The sequence below is a fragment of the Triturus cristatus genome, chromosome 11 (genome assembly GCF_964204655.1).
Source record: "Triturus cristatus chromosome 11, aTriCri1.1, whole genome shotgun sequence".
Classification (NCBI taxonomy): domain Eukaryota; kingdom Metazoa; phylum Chordata; class Amphibia; order Caudata; family Salamandridae; genus Triturus; species Triturus cristatus.
Window position 1 is genome coordinate 382,999,296 of NC_140594.1, and position 18,342 is coordinate 383,017,637.

Below are 18,342 nucleotides of genomic sequence, written 5' to 3' on the forward strand. Positions count from 1 at the left end.
CCACAATAAGGGTTGTCTGCATTAGCGCAAGGTGGTTCCCTTAAATAAGTGTACACAATATACTAAGCCAGCCTCCTATACCGAGTCTTCCATGTTTTCCGGGAGCCGGAGCTACCCCAGCTTAAATAAAGGAATTTCCTGAGACCATGCGCCTCTTACTCCCATTCAATGACGCTCTCACCGACGTCCTTCTGGGGGCCTGGTCCAAACCCAGCAAAGGGGATTCTGTTAATAGTATGATTGCCTGCCTGCACCTCCCCACCCAGGGGACCAAATCTTCTTCACCCACCAATCCAGAGAGCTTGGCATTCCCAGTTTCCACTTCCCATGGCTCGTTCCTGGCCGCACCCCGGACAGGGAACCCAAGAGGCTGGAAAGCTTTGGAAAGATATGTTTTCTTACTCCAGCCTTGCATTGCGGTCTGTGAACATTGCATGCTTATTGGGCTGCTATTTTCCACACTCTGTAGGAGACAGTTGCGCAAGTCCTGCCACAGGTCCAAGAGGAGACCCGGGCCATCCTGTCTCAAGCAATTACAGATGGGAAAGATGTGGCAGCCATCTGGGAGAGGTGGAGATCAGAGGACACTGGTCTCCAGCGGAATCCAGCCTCCACATCAACATGCTGGAGCTCCGGGCAATCTGACTGGCATTGAAAGCCTTTCTACCCTTTGTAGGAGGCTGGTTTAGTATATGGTGCTCACTTATGTAAGTGTAGCACCCTGCACTAATCTAGACAACCCTTATGGTGATTTTAGTGGTCTTAGACAACCTTATAAAGCTAAGTGGTAGCTGTGGACAGAAGCCTTCAGGCCTAGTCCAGAAGGAGTGTAAAGCAGCTGGATTTACCGGTACTTAATCTTATTGCATAGGTTAAGAGAAAAAGAACCACTCAGTGAAGTTATAAAAAAGATGTGTTTATTCTTAACACTCACTAACACAAAGTAATATCTCCTACCCGGAGATATAAACACAATACACACAATACTTTTTTCAAGAGAATACATAAGTAGCACACAATACACAGTGGTCTTCTACTAAATTAGTGGAAAACGAACCACAACTCAAGTCAAGGGTGGACCCAGACGTAGAAAAGTCGGGGACCCAAGTAACCACCCATGGTTAGTATCTAGAAACCCCTTGGAGGTCGTGTGCAGTGTAGGAACACGACCGTGTACTCAATTCAAGTCAATGGGTAGGTCGCTGTAGCAATTTTAAAGAAGAAAGACCCTTCCCAGCGGACCCGGAAGGAACCCCATGAAGGACAGAAGGTTGGAGAGCCACCCCACCCGTAAATACCCCAGGAACCAGGATACCTAGACCAGGGAAGCCGGGTGCATAGGTGCAAAGTGGCATTAAAAACCATTCGTAGAAAACTATGGAGGTCTTCAGGAAGATGCCGCTGATGAAGAAGGTGAGAACAGTCCGGTAGAACCCAGAGGTGGAATCAAGATGAGAGACACCTGCAAGCAGAGGGGACAGAGTCTATGCCACTCAGGAGTGACCAGGAGGCACGGAAGATGAATGCCCACCGATGTCGGAGATGAGGAGAGATTACAGTGTCCTTGATGTTGCAGCTGTGTGGACAAGGTTATGCTGTCGAAGACCAGGAGCCGTTTTTGAGCTGTCCCACATCAGATGTAAAGAGCCAAGAGGTCAGTATCTGGCAGGGGCACCAACAGGCCTTGGTAATGGCAACCAATGTAGTTGTAGAAAAAGGTGCAGTGTCAAGACCAGCAAGGTCCAACTGACTCACCACAAGCAGGTAAGTCAGAGTAGACCCGAGTAAGCAGGGAAGCCCACTAAAGCCAAAGAAGACCCTCAAGAGGATCCATGGGCCGGAGGCACATGATTGCTAGAGGACCTCGAGCAGCTCACCAAGGATGAAGGCCAACGGTGCAAAGGATGTGGTGCAGGCAAAGATCTTGGTTGTAGGAGATGCTTGAGGCTGGAGCTTCTTGGAGCCTGAAGATCTCTGGAGGAGAGATTCAACAAGCCTTGGCAATGGCAAGTATACGCTGTGCACAGGGGTTCTGTTCCAGCAGTTCGACAAAGGATACTGGCCTCCAACTCGGTGAGAATACAGTGTAGGCCTGGAGGGAGTTGCAGAACCACCACCTGTGTTGCTCAGTCTTTCGGAGTCCATGGGAGCCCAGGATCAGCAGACCAGTCAGCTGTGTTGCGGTGCCTGCAGTTGCAGGGACGTGACTCCTTCACTCCAAGGGAGATTCCTTCGGGTGTTTTGGATGTCCACAGGTCCTGTGAAGAACCTGTATTGAGCACAGGCACAGACATTGCAAAAGACTTGCAGAAGGATAAGACCAGGAGCAGCAGGAGTCTTCCCAGTTATAGTCTCGGGTCCCAAAGCAAAGTCCAGAGTGTTCAGACGGTTGAAGAAGCATTTGTATTGAAATTGAGTTTTGTCCATGACGAATCTAGGGACCCACCCACAGGTAAGACCTTAAGTACTCTAAGAAAAGGGTTGGGACAATTCAGGGGTCCCTCCCGCAGGAGGGACTTAACAGTGGGGAGGATACTCCCATGTCCTTTGTCCAGTTTAGTGTCAGAGCTGGAGCCAACGGCTACCTGAAGTGGTTTGAACTGGAGTATGCAAGGAGGGCACCAAATGTGCCCTTCAAGCAGTCTGAGTGGCGCTTGCAAGTGCTTACACTAAGTCCTGTCTGGGAGGGGGGTCACACATCCCTGTTACAGGAAACCTATTGTCCTGCCTTCCTCTGCTCGAGCTTGGCTCAGCAGCAGGACGGCAGAATTGTGTCTCTGGTCATCATCAGCTATAGTTTGCTGTCCGGGTGTAGAAGACTAGTACCGGGAGCCCTGAGGGCCTCCCGGAGTACCTTTACAGTGCATGGAATCATACCTCCCACACCGTTTACGGTGGGTATGATTCCAACATGTTTGATACCAAACACGACAGGGGACCCATAGGTGGGTCCCCAGAGCTTGTCCCACCCCTTCCTTTAGTGTAAAGTAGGAACCCCTGACTACAGGACTTTAGATTTTACCTGGACTAAACTCAGCTACAGAAACCAAGTACTTCGACGATCTGCACAACACTGGATGACTGAAGAATCTCCCTTGGAGTAAAGGAGTTACTACCCTGCAAGGCAGGCACCTAAACACATCTGATCGGTTTGCATCTCCCGAGCTCCTGAGGACTCCGAAGATTTCTGCAACACAGGAGGTGGGTTCCCAAGGTCTCTGAGGTTGATCTGCGCTCTCAGCAATTCTGAGGTCCATATCCTTCATGGGGACCATGCAACCCGAACCCCTGTGCACCGCGTACTTTTACAGCAGCATATGCTTTTTGGCAGTCCCTGACGCAGTGCTTTGGGCTATTTGTAGTCCTGACCCCGAGCAGTATTTCCACTGAATATTTCCGGCCTACACTCCACAAGTGTTCAGTGGGCTGGTATTTTGTGATTTAGCTTGAGGTCCCTTCGCGATCCCTGGTCTGTTGGCCTGTGGATCCCTGTGAAGGTAACTTTGACTTTTCATGGGCTTTCCTGGTTGCTCCAAACGTGCCCTGACTCTCTATAGCTTGGAGAGTCCCCAGGACCTTGCTGGTCCTCACCGAAGCTTCTTTCCTCTGCCCGCTTGGATTGTAGTTGCCAAGGCTTGTTGGTGTTCAATCCGGACACTGACCCCCCAGCACTTGATATCCTTCGTGGGACAGCTCACCTCCGGCTTGTGGTCATCATCGATGTCTCCTGGTCCCCGTGGCTGCAGAGTCAAGCTTCACCTTTTCTCACCTGAAACACCCGACATCGGTGGGCATTCGTCTATCGTGTCCCTGGTCACTGTAAAGTGACCCAGACTCTGTCCCCTCTGCTTTCAGGTTCTTCTCACCTCGGATCCAGACTTGGATCACACTGGACACTTTTCTTCTTCCCGGCAGCAGCACTTTTCCACATCACGCCATTGAAAACGACGAAGGTTCCCGACATCACTTTGCCTCCTATGCACCCGGCTCCTCTGGGATAGGAAACATGGGTATCTCGGTACTCTCAAGGGTGCTGGCCTTAGAACCTTCTATGTTTAACTTGGTTTGCTTAAAGTCCTTTCCGAAGTGTCCTTAATCTTTAAAATTCCAACCGCGACTTTCCCATAGGATTGGACGGAGCTCCCGCTGGTGTTCACACACTGCACCCGTCCTCCGTGGGTCCCCTGTGTCACTACTTTGGGTGGTTCCTTGGGGTCCCAGCGATTCTAAATGCTCTAGGCACTGTGTCTAGTCAAGTCGTGGTTGTTATACCACTTTCATAGTATATGGTTTGGCCCCCTGGAGCCCACTGTGCATTGTGCTATTTACTGTCATTCTAGTGATTTCATATTGTGTGCTTTGTTCTCTAATCTCATAAAGAGGTTTGTAGAGAGTGTTCTGATGGGTACATCTGCCAGTGGATTCCTCATCTTGTGAATATCCCCTGCGCCAGCAACATTCGGAAACTTTTGTAGCTCTCCACGCCGACGAGGACGACGTCACAGAAGCACGGCTCCGCTCGCGGCTCCGCTGACGTCACTGGATCCATAAGAGGACCTCGTCGGCGTGATGACGTCAGTTCCCTTTTTTCTGCGCCGTCGACGCTAACGGTTTTCTGGGACTCTCCATAGCTTTGGCTAGTTACTTTGTGTTTCTGCTGGTGTTTCTCTTTCTTCTTGCTTCTTGTTCAAAGATGTCGACGAAGAAGTCCGGATTCAAGCCGTGCAGAGAGTGCTGAAAGCACATGTCCATCACGGATCCGCACAAGGACTATGTCTGGTGCCTGTCGTCGGATCAAGACGTCGAGGGATGCTCTTGCTGCCGGAAGATGAGTACTAAGGCCTTAAAAGAAAGAGAAGCTAAGTTGTTTATAGCAAGGATGAAAAAAGAGAAGAGAGGTCGAAGACGCTCCAGATCGAGGTCAAGGTCAAGGTCGACGTCAGGACATGCTTCTAAGTCCAGGAAGCATAAAAAGAAGAAGAGGCATGGTTCTCGACACCGTTCGGATAAGGAAGCGGCTCCGAGATCGACTTCGCCTACTCGACGTCGTAAGGACAATATTTCTCCCTCTCCTGTCTCAAATCCTGCTTCTCCTGTTTGCCTGACCTCGCCTGCGGCTTCACCGGAGCACTCCCCGCCTCCGGCTCCATCTCCGATGCCGACACATTCTCCGGCTCCAGTTGAAGAAGCTCCGGCTCCTGATGAGTCTTTGACTCCGCTGGCTCCACCGTCGGCGCCGATTGGCCCGAGTCCGGTTATGCCTCAATCTGAGCCCTATCCCTCTTTTCAGGCCCGGGACAAGACCCATCACATTATTTGAATGCAATGTATGATGTATTCACGAGAGCGATGTACCCCTCTGGAGCACCTTCGGGTCCCATGGGTCCAATGGCTTTTAATCTGGGGGTTCCTCAAGCATACGCTCAGGCTCCATTTATGCCTTTTTTTCCCAGCGACGCCGTCTTGGCATTTCCCGGCGCCGAGTCTGCAGACCCAGAGATTTGGCCCTGGTTTGCTTTCCTTGAGTCTCTCCAATGCCGCATCAGCCTTTTTACCAAACAGCCCATTACTGTCAAAAGGCAGGTCCAGAAGCGCTGCTTGCACATCAGGGGAGAACTCAGATGATTTCAGCCATGCACTCCTCCTTGTGGCGACTGAGGAGCTCATAATTCTGGCGACAGAGTCCACAGTGTCCAGGCCACTCTGGATAACCTGACGTGCAGCCACCTGAGTGTCTGACAGCACTTCATTAAAGTTCTGAAAGTCCTCCTCTGATAACTTAGGGGCCAGTTGTTTAGCGGAATCCATGAGAGCATGGATATAACGGCCCAAGAGACAGGTGGCATTTGTTGACTTTAAGGCCATACTCGCCGAGGAGAAAACTTTTTTGGCTGACTGGTCGAGTTTTTTAGCGTCCCTGTCAATAGGGACCTGTGGAAAGGCACCGGAAGACCTCTTAGAGCAAGCAGCCTGAACCACCAGACTTTCTGGAGAAGGATGGGAAGTTAGAAAGTCTGGATCACCTGGAGCCGCCCTGTACCTTCTAGCCACAGTTTTAGAAACCGCAGGAGCTGAAAAGGGCTTTCGCCATACCTCCATGACTGGTTCAGTGAAGGCCTCATTAAATGATAGTAAAGGCTCTGTCACAGTGGAGGGAGAATGTAAGACCTCAGTAAGGATGTTAGGTTTGAATTCAGCAGTTTGCAGCTGTAAATCCAAAATCTCCGCTGCTTTCCTAATGACCGTGTGGTAGGGAGCCACATCTTTAGAGGGAGTATCGGCTGGAGGAGTAATCTCCCACTCTGGTGACAAATCTAAGCCACTAGCCTCCTTCAATTCCTCAAACAAGTCATCAGACTCCATGAGCTCACCCTCTTCCATCTCTTCAACCTGGTACCTCTGCTCCTCCAGGACTCTTTTTGCTTCTCGTCTGGACCTAATCCTCAGGACTGGCATCGGCGGCGCCGCAACAGCATCCGATGGTGCCAGAGCCGGCGTCGAACACGGATCCGGAGGAGCAACCAGAGTCGAACGAGGTCGAGCTGGAGCCGGAGAAGATGGCAGCGGCGTCGATGTCCACGGCACCGGGAAATGCCAAGACGGCGTCGCTGGGAAAAAAGGCATAAATGGAGCCTGAGCGTAGGCTTGAGGAGCCCCCAGATTAAAAGCCATTGGACCCATGGGACCCGAAGGTGCTCCAGAGGGGTACTTCGCTCTCGTGAAGACGCCATACATTGCATTCAAATAATGCGATGGGTCTTGTGACCGTTTCCCAATCTTGTAGAAAATGGGTAAGCCGTCCCCCCACAGGACCAACATGATCCAGAATGGTGGATCTAGGCTTTGCAGTGGTGGGAGGGAGGGAGTAAGAGGAAGAGGAGGAGGAGAGCTGCCAACCTTGAGCACGACCTCTGATTCTGCCCCTGTAGCTCTTATACAGAGTATTCTGTTGCTGCTGTTGCTGCTGGGGCTGCCTGTAGGAAGAACGACCTCCCAAAGCCTCTGTATCTCCTGTTGGTCAACCATGCACGCTGGCACATGAGGGCGCTCCAGTGGTGCCTCCGCAGGCAGTGGTATCAGCACAACGGAGATATCAGGGAGTCTGTGAGGATCTCCAGAGAAGCTGCAGCGGATCCATCTTGGTGGAGCGTGGAGGGCAATCTGTCTCAAGAAAAGCCCTTCCATCTACCTCCATCGGTGGCCACAGTGATAACGGATGCATCCACTTTAGGGTGGGGTGCGCATCTGGGGGATCTGGAGATCAAGGGTCTTTGGTCTCTAGAGGAAAGGTTGCTTCACATCAACCTTTTGGAATTGCGGGCGATACATTTGACACTCAAGGCCTTTCTCCCTTCCCTTTGCGGTCAGTCGGTTCAAGTCCTGACGGAAAACACTACCGCGATGTGGTATGTCAACAAGCAGGGAGGTGTGGGGTCGCATTGTCTCTGCATTGAGGCTCTGCGTCTATGGTCGTGGGTTCAGGATCATCAGATTTGTCTGATGGCAAATCATCTGGCCGGAGTTCTGAACGTGCGTGCAGACAGTCTCAGTCGTCAGTTCTCTGCCGACCAAGAGTGGAGGCTCCATCCAGAGGTGGTTCGTCACGTCTTTCGGACGTGGGGAACTCCTCGGGTGGACCTGTTTGCCACTCACGAGAAAGCTCACTGCCCGTCATTCTGCAGTCTCCAGTATCCGATGCAGGGATCTTTGGGGGACGCGTTTCAGTTGAGATGGGACTCTCGTCTCCTTTATGCGTATCCTCCCATACCCTTGATTCCTCGGGTTCTGAGGAAGATTCGCCAAGACCGGGCCCAAGTCATATTGATTGCCCCGGATTGGCCAAGAAGTGTGTGGTAAACAGATCTTCTCCACCTCTCCTCATGCCCTCCGCTCTGTCTCCCTCTCAGGGCAGACCTCCTCTCGCAGTCGGAGGGGCAGGTCTACACCCCCACCTCCAGAGCTTACACTTTCATGCCTGGAGATTGAACGGGGCAACCTGAATTCTTTTTCTCTCCCGCCTGATGTGGTAGATGTAGTATTGTCTGCCAGACGTCATTCTACTAAATCTATCTATTCTTATAGGTGGTCTAAATGTGTTCTTTGGTGCGGTGAGAAGTCTATTGACCCTTTGAAGGCTCGTTTATCCAACATCCTTCAGTTTGCTCTTTCTCTTGCTCAGCAAGGCTTTGCTGTAGCTACTGTAAAGGGATATTTATCGGCTTTGTCGGCATTCCTTTGCTTGCTGGATCAGCCGTCCTTGTTTAAGTCACCTATTGTATTACGATTCCTTAAGGGCCTTACCAACAAGTTTCCGCCTACTCCTTTTATTGTGCCTCAATGGGATTTAAATCTTGTCTTAACTTACCTGATGGGTTCTCATTTCGAGCCCTTACACAAATGTCCCTTAAGGCTGTTGTCTTTCAAAACAGTTTTTCTCATTGCTATTACCTCGGCAAGGAGGGTAAGTGAGCTTCATGCTCTTAGTTTAAAACCCCCGTTCTTGACCATTCATGCTGAAAGAATGGTACTCAGGACCAGGGCTGCTTTTCTGCCTAAGGTGGTAACTCCTTTTCATCTGGGGCAGTCCATTACCCTTCCTACCTTCTATCCTTCCCCTCACCCTTCCAAGGAGGAGGAGCGGCTTCACCGTTTGAACCCTAAGAGGGCGGTGAGCTTTTACCTCGATAGGACTAAAGACTTTCAAGTGGACGACCAGCTCTTCGTGGGCTTTGTTGGCTGCAGGAAAGGCAGAGCGGTGCACAAGCGCACCCTTTCCAGATGGATTATCTTGTGCATCAAGATTTGTTACTCTTTGGCCGGTAAGGAACCTCCAGAGGGTATAAGGGCTCATTCTACTAGGGCAAAGTCTTCTACATCTGCCTTATCTAGAGGTGGTCCTGTGGAGGACATTTGTAGAACGGCAACTTGGGCCTCCCTCCACACTTTCACAATGCATTACTGCTTGGACTCCAAGGTGAGGAGGGACGGACACTTTGCTCGTTCAGTCCTTCAGGACTTTCTGGTATAGAAGGGTGGACACACTCCTCCGGGAGTGGGACTGCTGTGGGAATCTTTTCACAAGGTGAGGAATCCACTGGCAGATGTATCCATCCGAAGAACAAGTTACTTACCTTCGGTAACGCTTTTTCTGGTGGATACAGTATCTGCCTGTGGATTCCTCACTGACCCACCCGCCTCCCCGTTGTCCACCCTTGTATACCTACAATACTGATGATGATGTTTCAAAATGTATTTGTTACTTTCAAAGGCAGTGTGTTATTTATTTTGTCCTTCCTGTATTATCTCCACACTGTGTGTGTTGTTTTGTATATTATGTACTTGGTATACTGTATATATATTGCTGTCAGTCCGTCCGTGTGCCTCGAAGGCACGGAAAAAAGGGCGGAACTGACGTCATCACGCCGACGAGGTCCTCTTATGGATCCAGTGACGTCACCGGAGCCGCGAGCGGAGCCTTGCTTCTGTGACGTCGTCCTCGTCGGCGTGGAGAGCTACAAAAGTTTCCGAATGTTGCTGGCACAGGGGATATTCACAAGGTGAGGAATCCACAGGCAGATACTGTATCCACCAGAAAAAGCATTACCGAAGTTAAGTAACTTGTTCTTTAGTAATAAATACATATATTTTATATATTCCTTGTGTGGTTCTCCTTTCATTTGGTCATTCAGGAGATTCTAATCTGGTAAAACAAGCTGCTTTACATTCCTCCGAGACTTAGCTTGAAGGCTGCTCTCCATAGCTACCACTAGGATAGCTTTCAATAAAGGTTGTCTTTCACCTAATCTTCAGTAAGGGTTGTTTGAACTAGTACAAGGTGCCCACTTTAATTAGTGGACAGCATATACCAGGCCAACTTCTCACACAACTGTCTCCTCAGGCTGCTCACCATCAAAACAGCCTTTCTTGAGGCGATTACTTTGGCCAGGAGCATGAGTGAGCTGCAGGCTTTGTCATCTAAACCTCCCTTACTATCAGTTTTTCCTGGCAAACTGGTGCTTCGCACTAGGTCCTCTTTCTTGCCGGTAGTAACACCTTTTTATGTTGGCCAATCGATCGCCTTTCCCACCTTATATGTGCCTCCCCTCCCTCTAAAGGAGGAGGAGTCACTCATTCTACCTTGACCGCACACGAACGTTCCAGGTGGACGACCTACTCTTCGTGGGCTATGTTGGTCTGAAGAAATGTCGGGCAGTGCAAAAATGGGCCATTTATCAATGATTCGTTCTTTGCAACAAAATATGCTACACACTGGCAAATAAATTGCCTCCTGAAGGCTTGAGAGCTCATTCCTCCAGAGCTAAGGCTGAGACCACTGCTTTAGCCCATGGAGTTCCAGTCCTGGACATCTGTCAGGCACAACGTGGGCGTCCCTGCACACGATTACCAAACTCTACCACCTGGGCAGTCAGGTCCTCAGAAACTGGCAATTCGCCTGTTCGCATCTGCTGGACTTCCTAGTTTAAATTTGTCTGCAGACCCACCACCAGGAGTGGTATTGGTTGGGTATCTATTCAAAGGTAATGAATATGCGGCTAGAAGTCTCTATCAGATGAACAAGTTACTTACCTTCGGTAACGCCTTATCCGGTAGAGACAACATCTACCTGCAGATTCCCTACCGACCCACCCATCCTCCTCGCTCTGTGGACCGAAATCTAGGGTCAGGGCTGATCCCTTTTAGGTATTTATCAAAAAAGATTCCTTTCTGTGTATTACTCTTTTAGTTGGTGACCATGAGGCCTACACATTTAGATCAATAACCTTTGATTTTTGACTGTGACACTGGACAAATATTATTACTCCAGACTAGAATATACTTTTTGTTACTCTCAAAATTTATTTTTCATAGGAAAACACTTATGTTCAATAAAATCATATTTTAAAATTGCATTCAATATATACTCTGATTGGGTGCTCTGGTACAGTCTTATATATGCTATCTAACAATTCCGTATTACGGTATCTATCTCAGAGTCACACACAGTTCAAATCATGTACTTTCAAAATTGCAAATTAAATACTACACAAATACATTTCAGTCAGTCAGTCAAAAAAGTCTTTATTCGATTTGCATCATAAAAGACATACTACACATATTAGACAATTCGACTATAAGACAATTCATGTACAATACAAAAATAGACTGTAAAACCTTTAAAATAGTAAATAAAATAGTAGGTAAAAATGATCACATCATGTTAAAAAATACAATAAAGTGCAAAGAGAGAGACGTGCCGTTTATGCCATGGACCAAAGTAGATACTATTGTGCGGCAGCAGAGAACACAGGTTATGGCTTCAATTTCTTGGCCCTAAGGATCCATGCCCAACTAATAAATTTAGCAACACCAATTACTATAGGAGTGGAAGTATCGGTTTTCAAAATTCTACTAGCGACCTGTGCAGAACGAGTGCTCATTAGTCTGCATGCAGGTCGAAGCCAGATACGTCTAGGAAGTTGATAAGTTGGGCAACAAAAAAGGAAGTGGTCCATGGTTTCAATCTTGTCAACACAGAATGGGCATTTATCACTACCAAGAGGACTCCAACTTTTGGTGAGTCCTCGCAGTGGTAGAGCGCCCACTCTGAACTGGTGATACAACTTACGATCTAAAAACTTCAAGATGGTATCCCAGTAACTTTCATAGACAGAGTCCTCCTTAAAAACTAGGAAATACATTTCATATGCTTTAAAAAGTCCCACTGTCGACGCGTTTCGGTGCATAGGTTACAATAGTAGCACCTTCCTCAGGACGGACGAGAATTTAAAACCAAAGTTTTGTTCTTCTTTTTTAAGTGTAGGGGTTGAAGTCCTTCTGTGGGTGTTCAGGACGACTTTATCACCTCTCAACTTTTATGATTTTAGACCACTTGCATCATAGTGAGTGGAGTCATAGAATTTTTTAAAAAGTCACGTTGACACATGTTCAATGGTGTCTTAAAGCAGGTACGTCTTTCGATATGCACCGCCTGTATTCAATTGTTTAGCTGTGCCAATAGGTTTTTCGCCTAATGTTTAAGTTCAGGCTGTCCTTCCCTGCACCTTTTCAAGTGGTTTCAACGCTGTCTTCTTTTCTTTAAGCGTTGTCAGCCACACTGTAGGTTTTCTTGGGGGTGTTTTTACTTTTACTCCCAACCTTTAAAAATCGGCGAGCCTGCTAGTCACAACGTCCTGCTTCCACCGCAACTTTTTAAAGGTTGGGAGTAAAAGTAAAAACACCCCCAAGAAAACCTACAGTGTGGCTGACAACGCTTAAAGAAAAGAAGACAGCGTTGTCAAGATTCAGGCTGCCACAAGATATTGCAGGCTCTAACTGGTATCAGGACACCACTTGAAAAGGTGCAGGGAAGGACAGCAGGAAGTTCTTGGTGTTGGGACTTGGGATTGCTAGGCGGCGAATAGCAATCCACTGGCTGCAACAGAGTGGGCCGCTGGTTGGGAAGTGGAAGACGGACCTGCAGGAATGGGCATTAGCGGAGGAGGGGCATATGCGTAGTACTAGGCAGGATGCCAAACTCCCAGAAGTATTGCAGGCATGGGGGCTGATGATCCAGGAGTTAGGGAGGAGCTCCCCGACTTCGACACAGATAGTGGTGTCAGATATTAGTCCGATGGGGACTATATCCCCCAGGCGGGGGGAGAGACGGGAAGATACCCCTGGTTGAGATGTTGGAAGATAGACCTCTAGGTGGGTGGGCCCGGCGGGGTGGGGGGGAGGGCGGGTGGGGGGAATGTTTTGTTGAAGGTTCGAATGTTGGTAATTGCTACTGTTCAAGCATATTGCCGGTTTGGTACACACTTCGAAGATCTCCATTGAGGGACTACCAGTTGCTGGACAGAGACTGGGGGGATTCTTATGCAGAATTGCTTGTAAATTGGAACTGTTTTAATGTGTGTCGTGAACTGCAAAACCGCAAATAAAGAAATTCATAAAAAACACTGATCTGAGGTCTCCGTTGTGGCTGGGCCATTGACACCCACATCCTCCATAGCATTGACTTATTTGTCTTACCCCTTTGCCCTTGTTCATGTGGTCTTTCATAGAAGGCCCCCACCCTGCTACCGTATTTCCCCTCCTCAATGGCCCTGCCGGTCCTGAAGGGCCTGCCGCAACTCAACAACACAAGTTAATATTTGTTACCCTGTTTTATTGTCATGGGCATTGCACCTAACAAACTTTGTTTTGTTCGCAGAAGGCCAGAAACCTCCTTTCTGTGGTTCCAGAATCCCTGGAGGAGCTTGAAGTTTGTCATCTGGAAAAGATATTACTGCTGGATGATCACTATCCTTCTCCTTGCACTGGCACTTCTGCTGCTGGGGATCTTTATATACTCTTTTCCTGTGAGTACATAGAACTGAGCGGAGGCTGCAAGTGATGTGAAGGAGCTAGAGGGGGAAGAGAGGGTAGTGAGAAGCTGCAACAAACGTTGGAGAGCAGAAATGTAAGTGGGAGAGCAGGACAAGAATAAGCGTTTGGTCAAATGAGTAGGAGTGTCGGAGAACAACATTTGACAACAGAAGGGAGAACAAAAGGGTAAGAGGAAAGGGCATGCACAAGGGAGGCAAAAAAAGAGAGCTTGTGTGAGCAGTAACAAGAGCAGTAGGGAGAGAATAGGCTTGGAAGAAAACAGGGAGAGGAGGAACGCAAGGAAGACGGCAAAGTGGAAGTAGGTGGACTTGGAGGGAGAGCAGGAGGAGAGTGTGGGAGTGAGAAGGACTAAGAGATTGGAAAGGACCTCTGTAAAAACAAACGGGGCTATAAATAGGGTCCTCGTGCAAGCCATTCCTCATATTACTCCATACGGTATCAACCACATTTGTTTTAAGTTGTCTGCTGTGAAACTACAATCTCAAATGTACAGTCTTATCTCGGCTCACTACGTGGTGTCTTACGATATTATCTCCCATTTTCTCTTTAGTTCAAGTTTTCCTTCAGTCACTTTTAACTCCATTCTTAAAAAAAGCCTCTGCGCTGACCTTTTATTTGCATTTCTTTGTGATCATCCAAACAAGTTATCTTCTACGCTTCCAATTGTTTCTGTACCACTCCTACAAATTAGTCCCAAAATCTGAATACTGTTAGCAGAAAGAAGGGCTTTTTTTCTAGTCTTCCCGCGTCATTAACTTCAAGCCTGCAGTGTTGGCCAGTTAAAGCAGACTTATGTGATTAGCTTTTACTTGTGCCATAGTTAGTTTCAGAAATAGAAATACACGTGGTTCTCTTTGATTCAAGACCCCAGGCAAGGATGGCTCTAGAAATGCCAGACTGACGAATTCAGCCCAATCAACTGGCCTGGTAAGGAGCCAAGCCGGCATGGGCTCTCATTAGCAAAGACATTCATGGTTGAGTGGTCCGAACTTAAAAAATTTCAGGTTTCATGAAACTGTTTGAGCTGTCACTTCTTCATATGATTTAACTTTCAGACTGAACAGAAAATGTATTCTACATCTGCTTCCGTTGGGTGCTTATTTATGTTGGCAGAGAGGAGTCAAAGCCTCCTTACCATAGATCTGTGTCTTTTGACTTCCCACCAGCTCCAGCTGACATAGCAATGATGGAGCAGAGGGTGCAACTTACTTTTTTATTTCAGTGGCAACTCCTTACTCTCGAGAGGGCTGCCTTGACTTGACAGGACTGGTATGCACTATGAACTTCTGCTAAAAAATCTGAGATTGTCTTCCTTTTTGCCATGCACTTCTGAATACTATTTATAGAAGGCTGGCTTAGTATAAGGTGCTCACTATAAGTGTAGCACCCTTCACTAATCCAGACAACACTTATGGTGATTTTAGTGGTCTTAGACAACCTTAAAAGCTCTCTAAGTGGTAGCTGTGGAGAGCAACCTTTAGGCTTAGTCCAGAAGGAGTGTAAAGCAACTTGTTTTACCAGTACTTAATCTTATGGTATTGGTTAAGAGAAAAAAACCACACACAGTGTAGTTAAAAAACGTATGTATTTAATATTAAGACTCACTAACACAATGTATTATCTCCTCCCCGGAGATATAAACACAATACACACCCTACTTTGTTAATAGAATGCGTAAGTAGCACAGAATACCCCGTGGTTTCCAGGGGGAGGCCAACCCTTATACTAAAATAGTGGAAGGCAAACCACGACTCAACTCAAGAGTGGATCCAGAAGACGTAGAAGAGTCAGGGACCCAAGGAACCGCCTAAGGTGAGTATCTAGGAACCCCCCCAGGGGTCGTGTGCAGTGTGCGAACACAATTGCATACTTAATTCAAGTCAATGGATACCCCAGGAACCAGGATACCTACACTAGGGAGGCCAGGTGCATAGGTGTGAAGTGATGTCGGAAACCGCCGTAGACCACAGTGGAGGACTTCAGTAAAGATGCCACTGGCTCTCCAGTGAACAATGGCCCCGCAACCCTAGACTCACTGCGTGCCCGCTGGGAGGGTTGGCTAGACCCCTTAGAGGATGCGGACTGGAGAGACGCTCTCATGGCACCCAAGACCCTGACGACCTCCTCCAAACTGCATCTATTCCAAGTATACTTCTTACACACGGCATACCTAACCCCTGCACGTCTATATAGAGTCTGTCTGCTGCCTTCCCCGACCTGTACACGATACAATCACGCTCCAGCTGACTTTTACCACATGGTTGGGCAATGCCTTGTCCTTGCACAATTCTAGGGGGTGTGGAACTGGAACTCACACAGACACTGGGGTGGTCGGTTCCCCACGACCCATTACGTCTGATTCTAGGCGTATTTGATGGCCTGGACGGCTCTCGGGCCGACAAGCACTTCCTTGGGACTGCAGTGGCGGTGGCGAAACGTGACATTGCGGCACTGTGGTCTCAGGCCAAGTCCCCTACGGTGCGGAGGTGGAGACGGGGGGGTAGACTGGTGCGGAACTCAAGAGGAGCCCCTCTTTGAAGCCCGGGGCTGCCCTGAACTATTCGAAAAGATTTGGTGTAAATGGTTAAATCTATTGTTGTTGGTGTGCGTGTTCATATGAATCATGATAACCTTGCGCAAGACTATTCAAATGCATGATTTACAGGTCTCTCTCGTATATTACCAAGACACTGTGCTTGATTTTGCTGCCAATGTATATTTGTGGTTTGTTTTAAAAATCAATAAACTTGATTATCAAACAAAAGATGCCGCTGGCGAAGACTGCGCAAGAGTCTGGTGGAATCCAAGGGTGGATTCTTGAAGAGGAGAACCTGCAAGCAGAGGGGACAGAGTCTATGCCACTCTGAGGTGACCAAGAGGCACGGAAGAGCAATACCCACCGATGATGGAAGATGCAGGAATGATGACTGTGACCTTATCGCAACAGCTGTGAGGACCAGGTGATGCTGTACAAGCTGTCCCACGTCGAAAGTAGAGTACCAGGGGGTCAGTGTCTGGCGTGAGCACCACCAAGCCTTGACAGCAGCAAAAGATGTGGTAAATGATGAGGGTGCAACGTTGGGATCGGCAAGGTCCAAGGAACTCACCAAGTGCAGGAGAGTCAGAGGAGGCTTGAGCAAGCAGGGGAGCCCTCTGAAGCAAGAGAAGACCCCCAAGAGCACCCACAGGCCAACAGCACAGGAGTCGCAAGAGGACCTCGAGCAGCTCACCAAAGTTGAAAGCCCACAGTGCAGAGGATGTGGTGAGGATGAAGATCTCGGTAGAAAGAGATGCTGGAGACTGGCGCTTCTTGTAGCCCAAAGATCTCTGGAGTGCAGAGCCATCAATCCTTGGCAACGGCAAGTTGACGCGGTGTGCAGGGGTTCAGTCCCAATGGTTCTGACGAGGGATACTGGAGTCAGGTCTCAAGAGTGAGTTGCTGAGCCCCCACCTGTGTTGCTTAGCCTTTCGAAGTCCATGGGACATCAGGAGCAGCAGACCGATCAGCTTAGTTGCGGTGCCTGCAGATGCAGGGGAGTGACTCCTTCTCTCCAAGGGAGATTACCTCAGGTGTCCATAATGTATTCAGGTCTGTAAAAGGTCCTGGGAGAAGAGCAGACACAGACGACGAAGAAGACTTGCAGAACGGTAAGACCAGGAGCAGCAGGAATCTTCCTTGATGCAGTCTCAGTTCCAGGCGAAGTCCAGCAAAGTCCAAGGGGCAATTACAATGTCGGGTGGATCGCCACCGCCATGCGGGCGGTGGCGATCCGTCCGACATTCTCTCCCGCCCGTATGCCATTTCTCCCCACCATATTACTATGGCAGGGGGGACCCCGGCGGATGGAAAGACCGTCCGCTGGTTTTCCGCCCGGTCGATGAGTCGACCGGGCGGAAAAGGTTTTAATATGGTGGCGGTGTCTGTTAGACACCACCATCCATATTACGAAACATGTAGGGATTTGCCTTTCCCTGGTGGCGTTGCCGCCACGGAAAGGCATGCGGTCCTTGCCATTGGGCGCCCGTAGCGGGCCCCCAGGAATTTTGACCGGTGGGGGGTGCACATGGGGGGTACCTATGGTACCCCCCTGCATTTGCATGCACAACATGGCAGGCACCGCGCGGTGCCTGCCACTTTATGCATGCAAATGCACAACATGCATTTTTGGCAAAAATGCAGGATGCGCCCGCCAGTGTGCCGGGCGCATCCTAATCTCCCCAACGGGACCGCTGCACCTATGGCGGGCGGTCCCTTTTTACGTCGGGATTGCGGGCGGACAAAGTCCACCCCCCATCCTAATGATGCCCCAAGTGTCCAGACAGTCAAAGAGTGATGTGGTTTCAGGCTTGTCTTGTTCCATGACGAATCTTCAGACCCGCCCACAGGTAAGCCCATTTATACCCTAAGAAAGGGTCTAGGATGAATCAGAGGTCCCTCCCAGAGGAGGGGCTGGACAGAGGGGAGGATATTCCCATGTCCTTTGTCCAGTTTCACGCCAGAGCGGGAGTCAAGGCCTCCCTGAACTGGCTCAAACCGAAGTATGCAAGGAGGGCACCAAATGTGCCCTTCGAAGCAGTCTGCTGGTGCTGGCCAGCGCCCCCACCCCAGCCCAATACACTAAGTCTACCTTCCCCTGTTCGAGCTCAGTTCAGCAGTAGGAGGGCAGAATCGTATCTGTCATCGGCAGCAGCACTAGCTTGCTAGCAGACCCTGAAAGGCTGTTCTCGGGAGTACTGGGGGCTTCCCTGAAGAGCCCCCCAGTGCATAGAATCATACCTCCAACACCAGTAACGTTATTGGGGTATGATTCCAACATGTTTGATACCAAACATGCCCAGGTTCGGCACAGCCACTATATAGTTAGCCATCACGTAATGACGCATGGCCACTATATGTATCAAAATGGCTGACCACATGTACAAAGCGTGGAGAATCGACTCCGGGGTTTGTAA

The 18,342-nt window shown here is 49.1% G+C and overlaps 1 protein-coding gene across 1 annotated transcript in view; it reads left to right on the forward strand.

Annotated features, from left to right (window-relative positions):
* LOC146784224 (myoferlin-like) overlaps positions 1 to 18,342 on the forward strand; it is a 3,625,175-nt gene that overhangs the window by 3,541,483 nt on the left and 65,350 nt on the right. Inside the window, exon 30 of the mRNA XM_085634512.1 lies at positions 13,214 to 13,361. Within this exon, the coding sequence (XP_085490638.1) occupies positions 13,214 to 13,361 (148 nt within the window). The remainder of the gene's footprint in view (positions 1 to 13,213; positions 13,362 to 18,342) is intronic.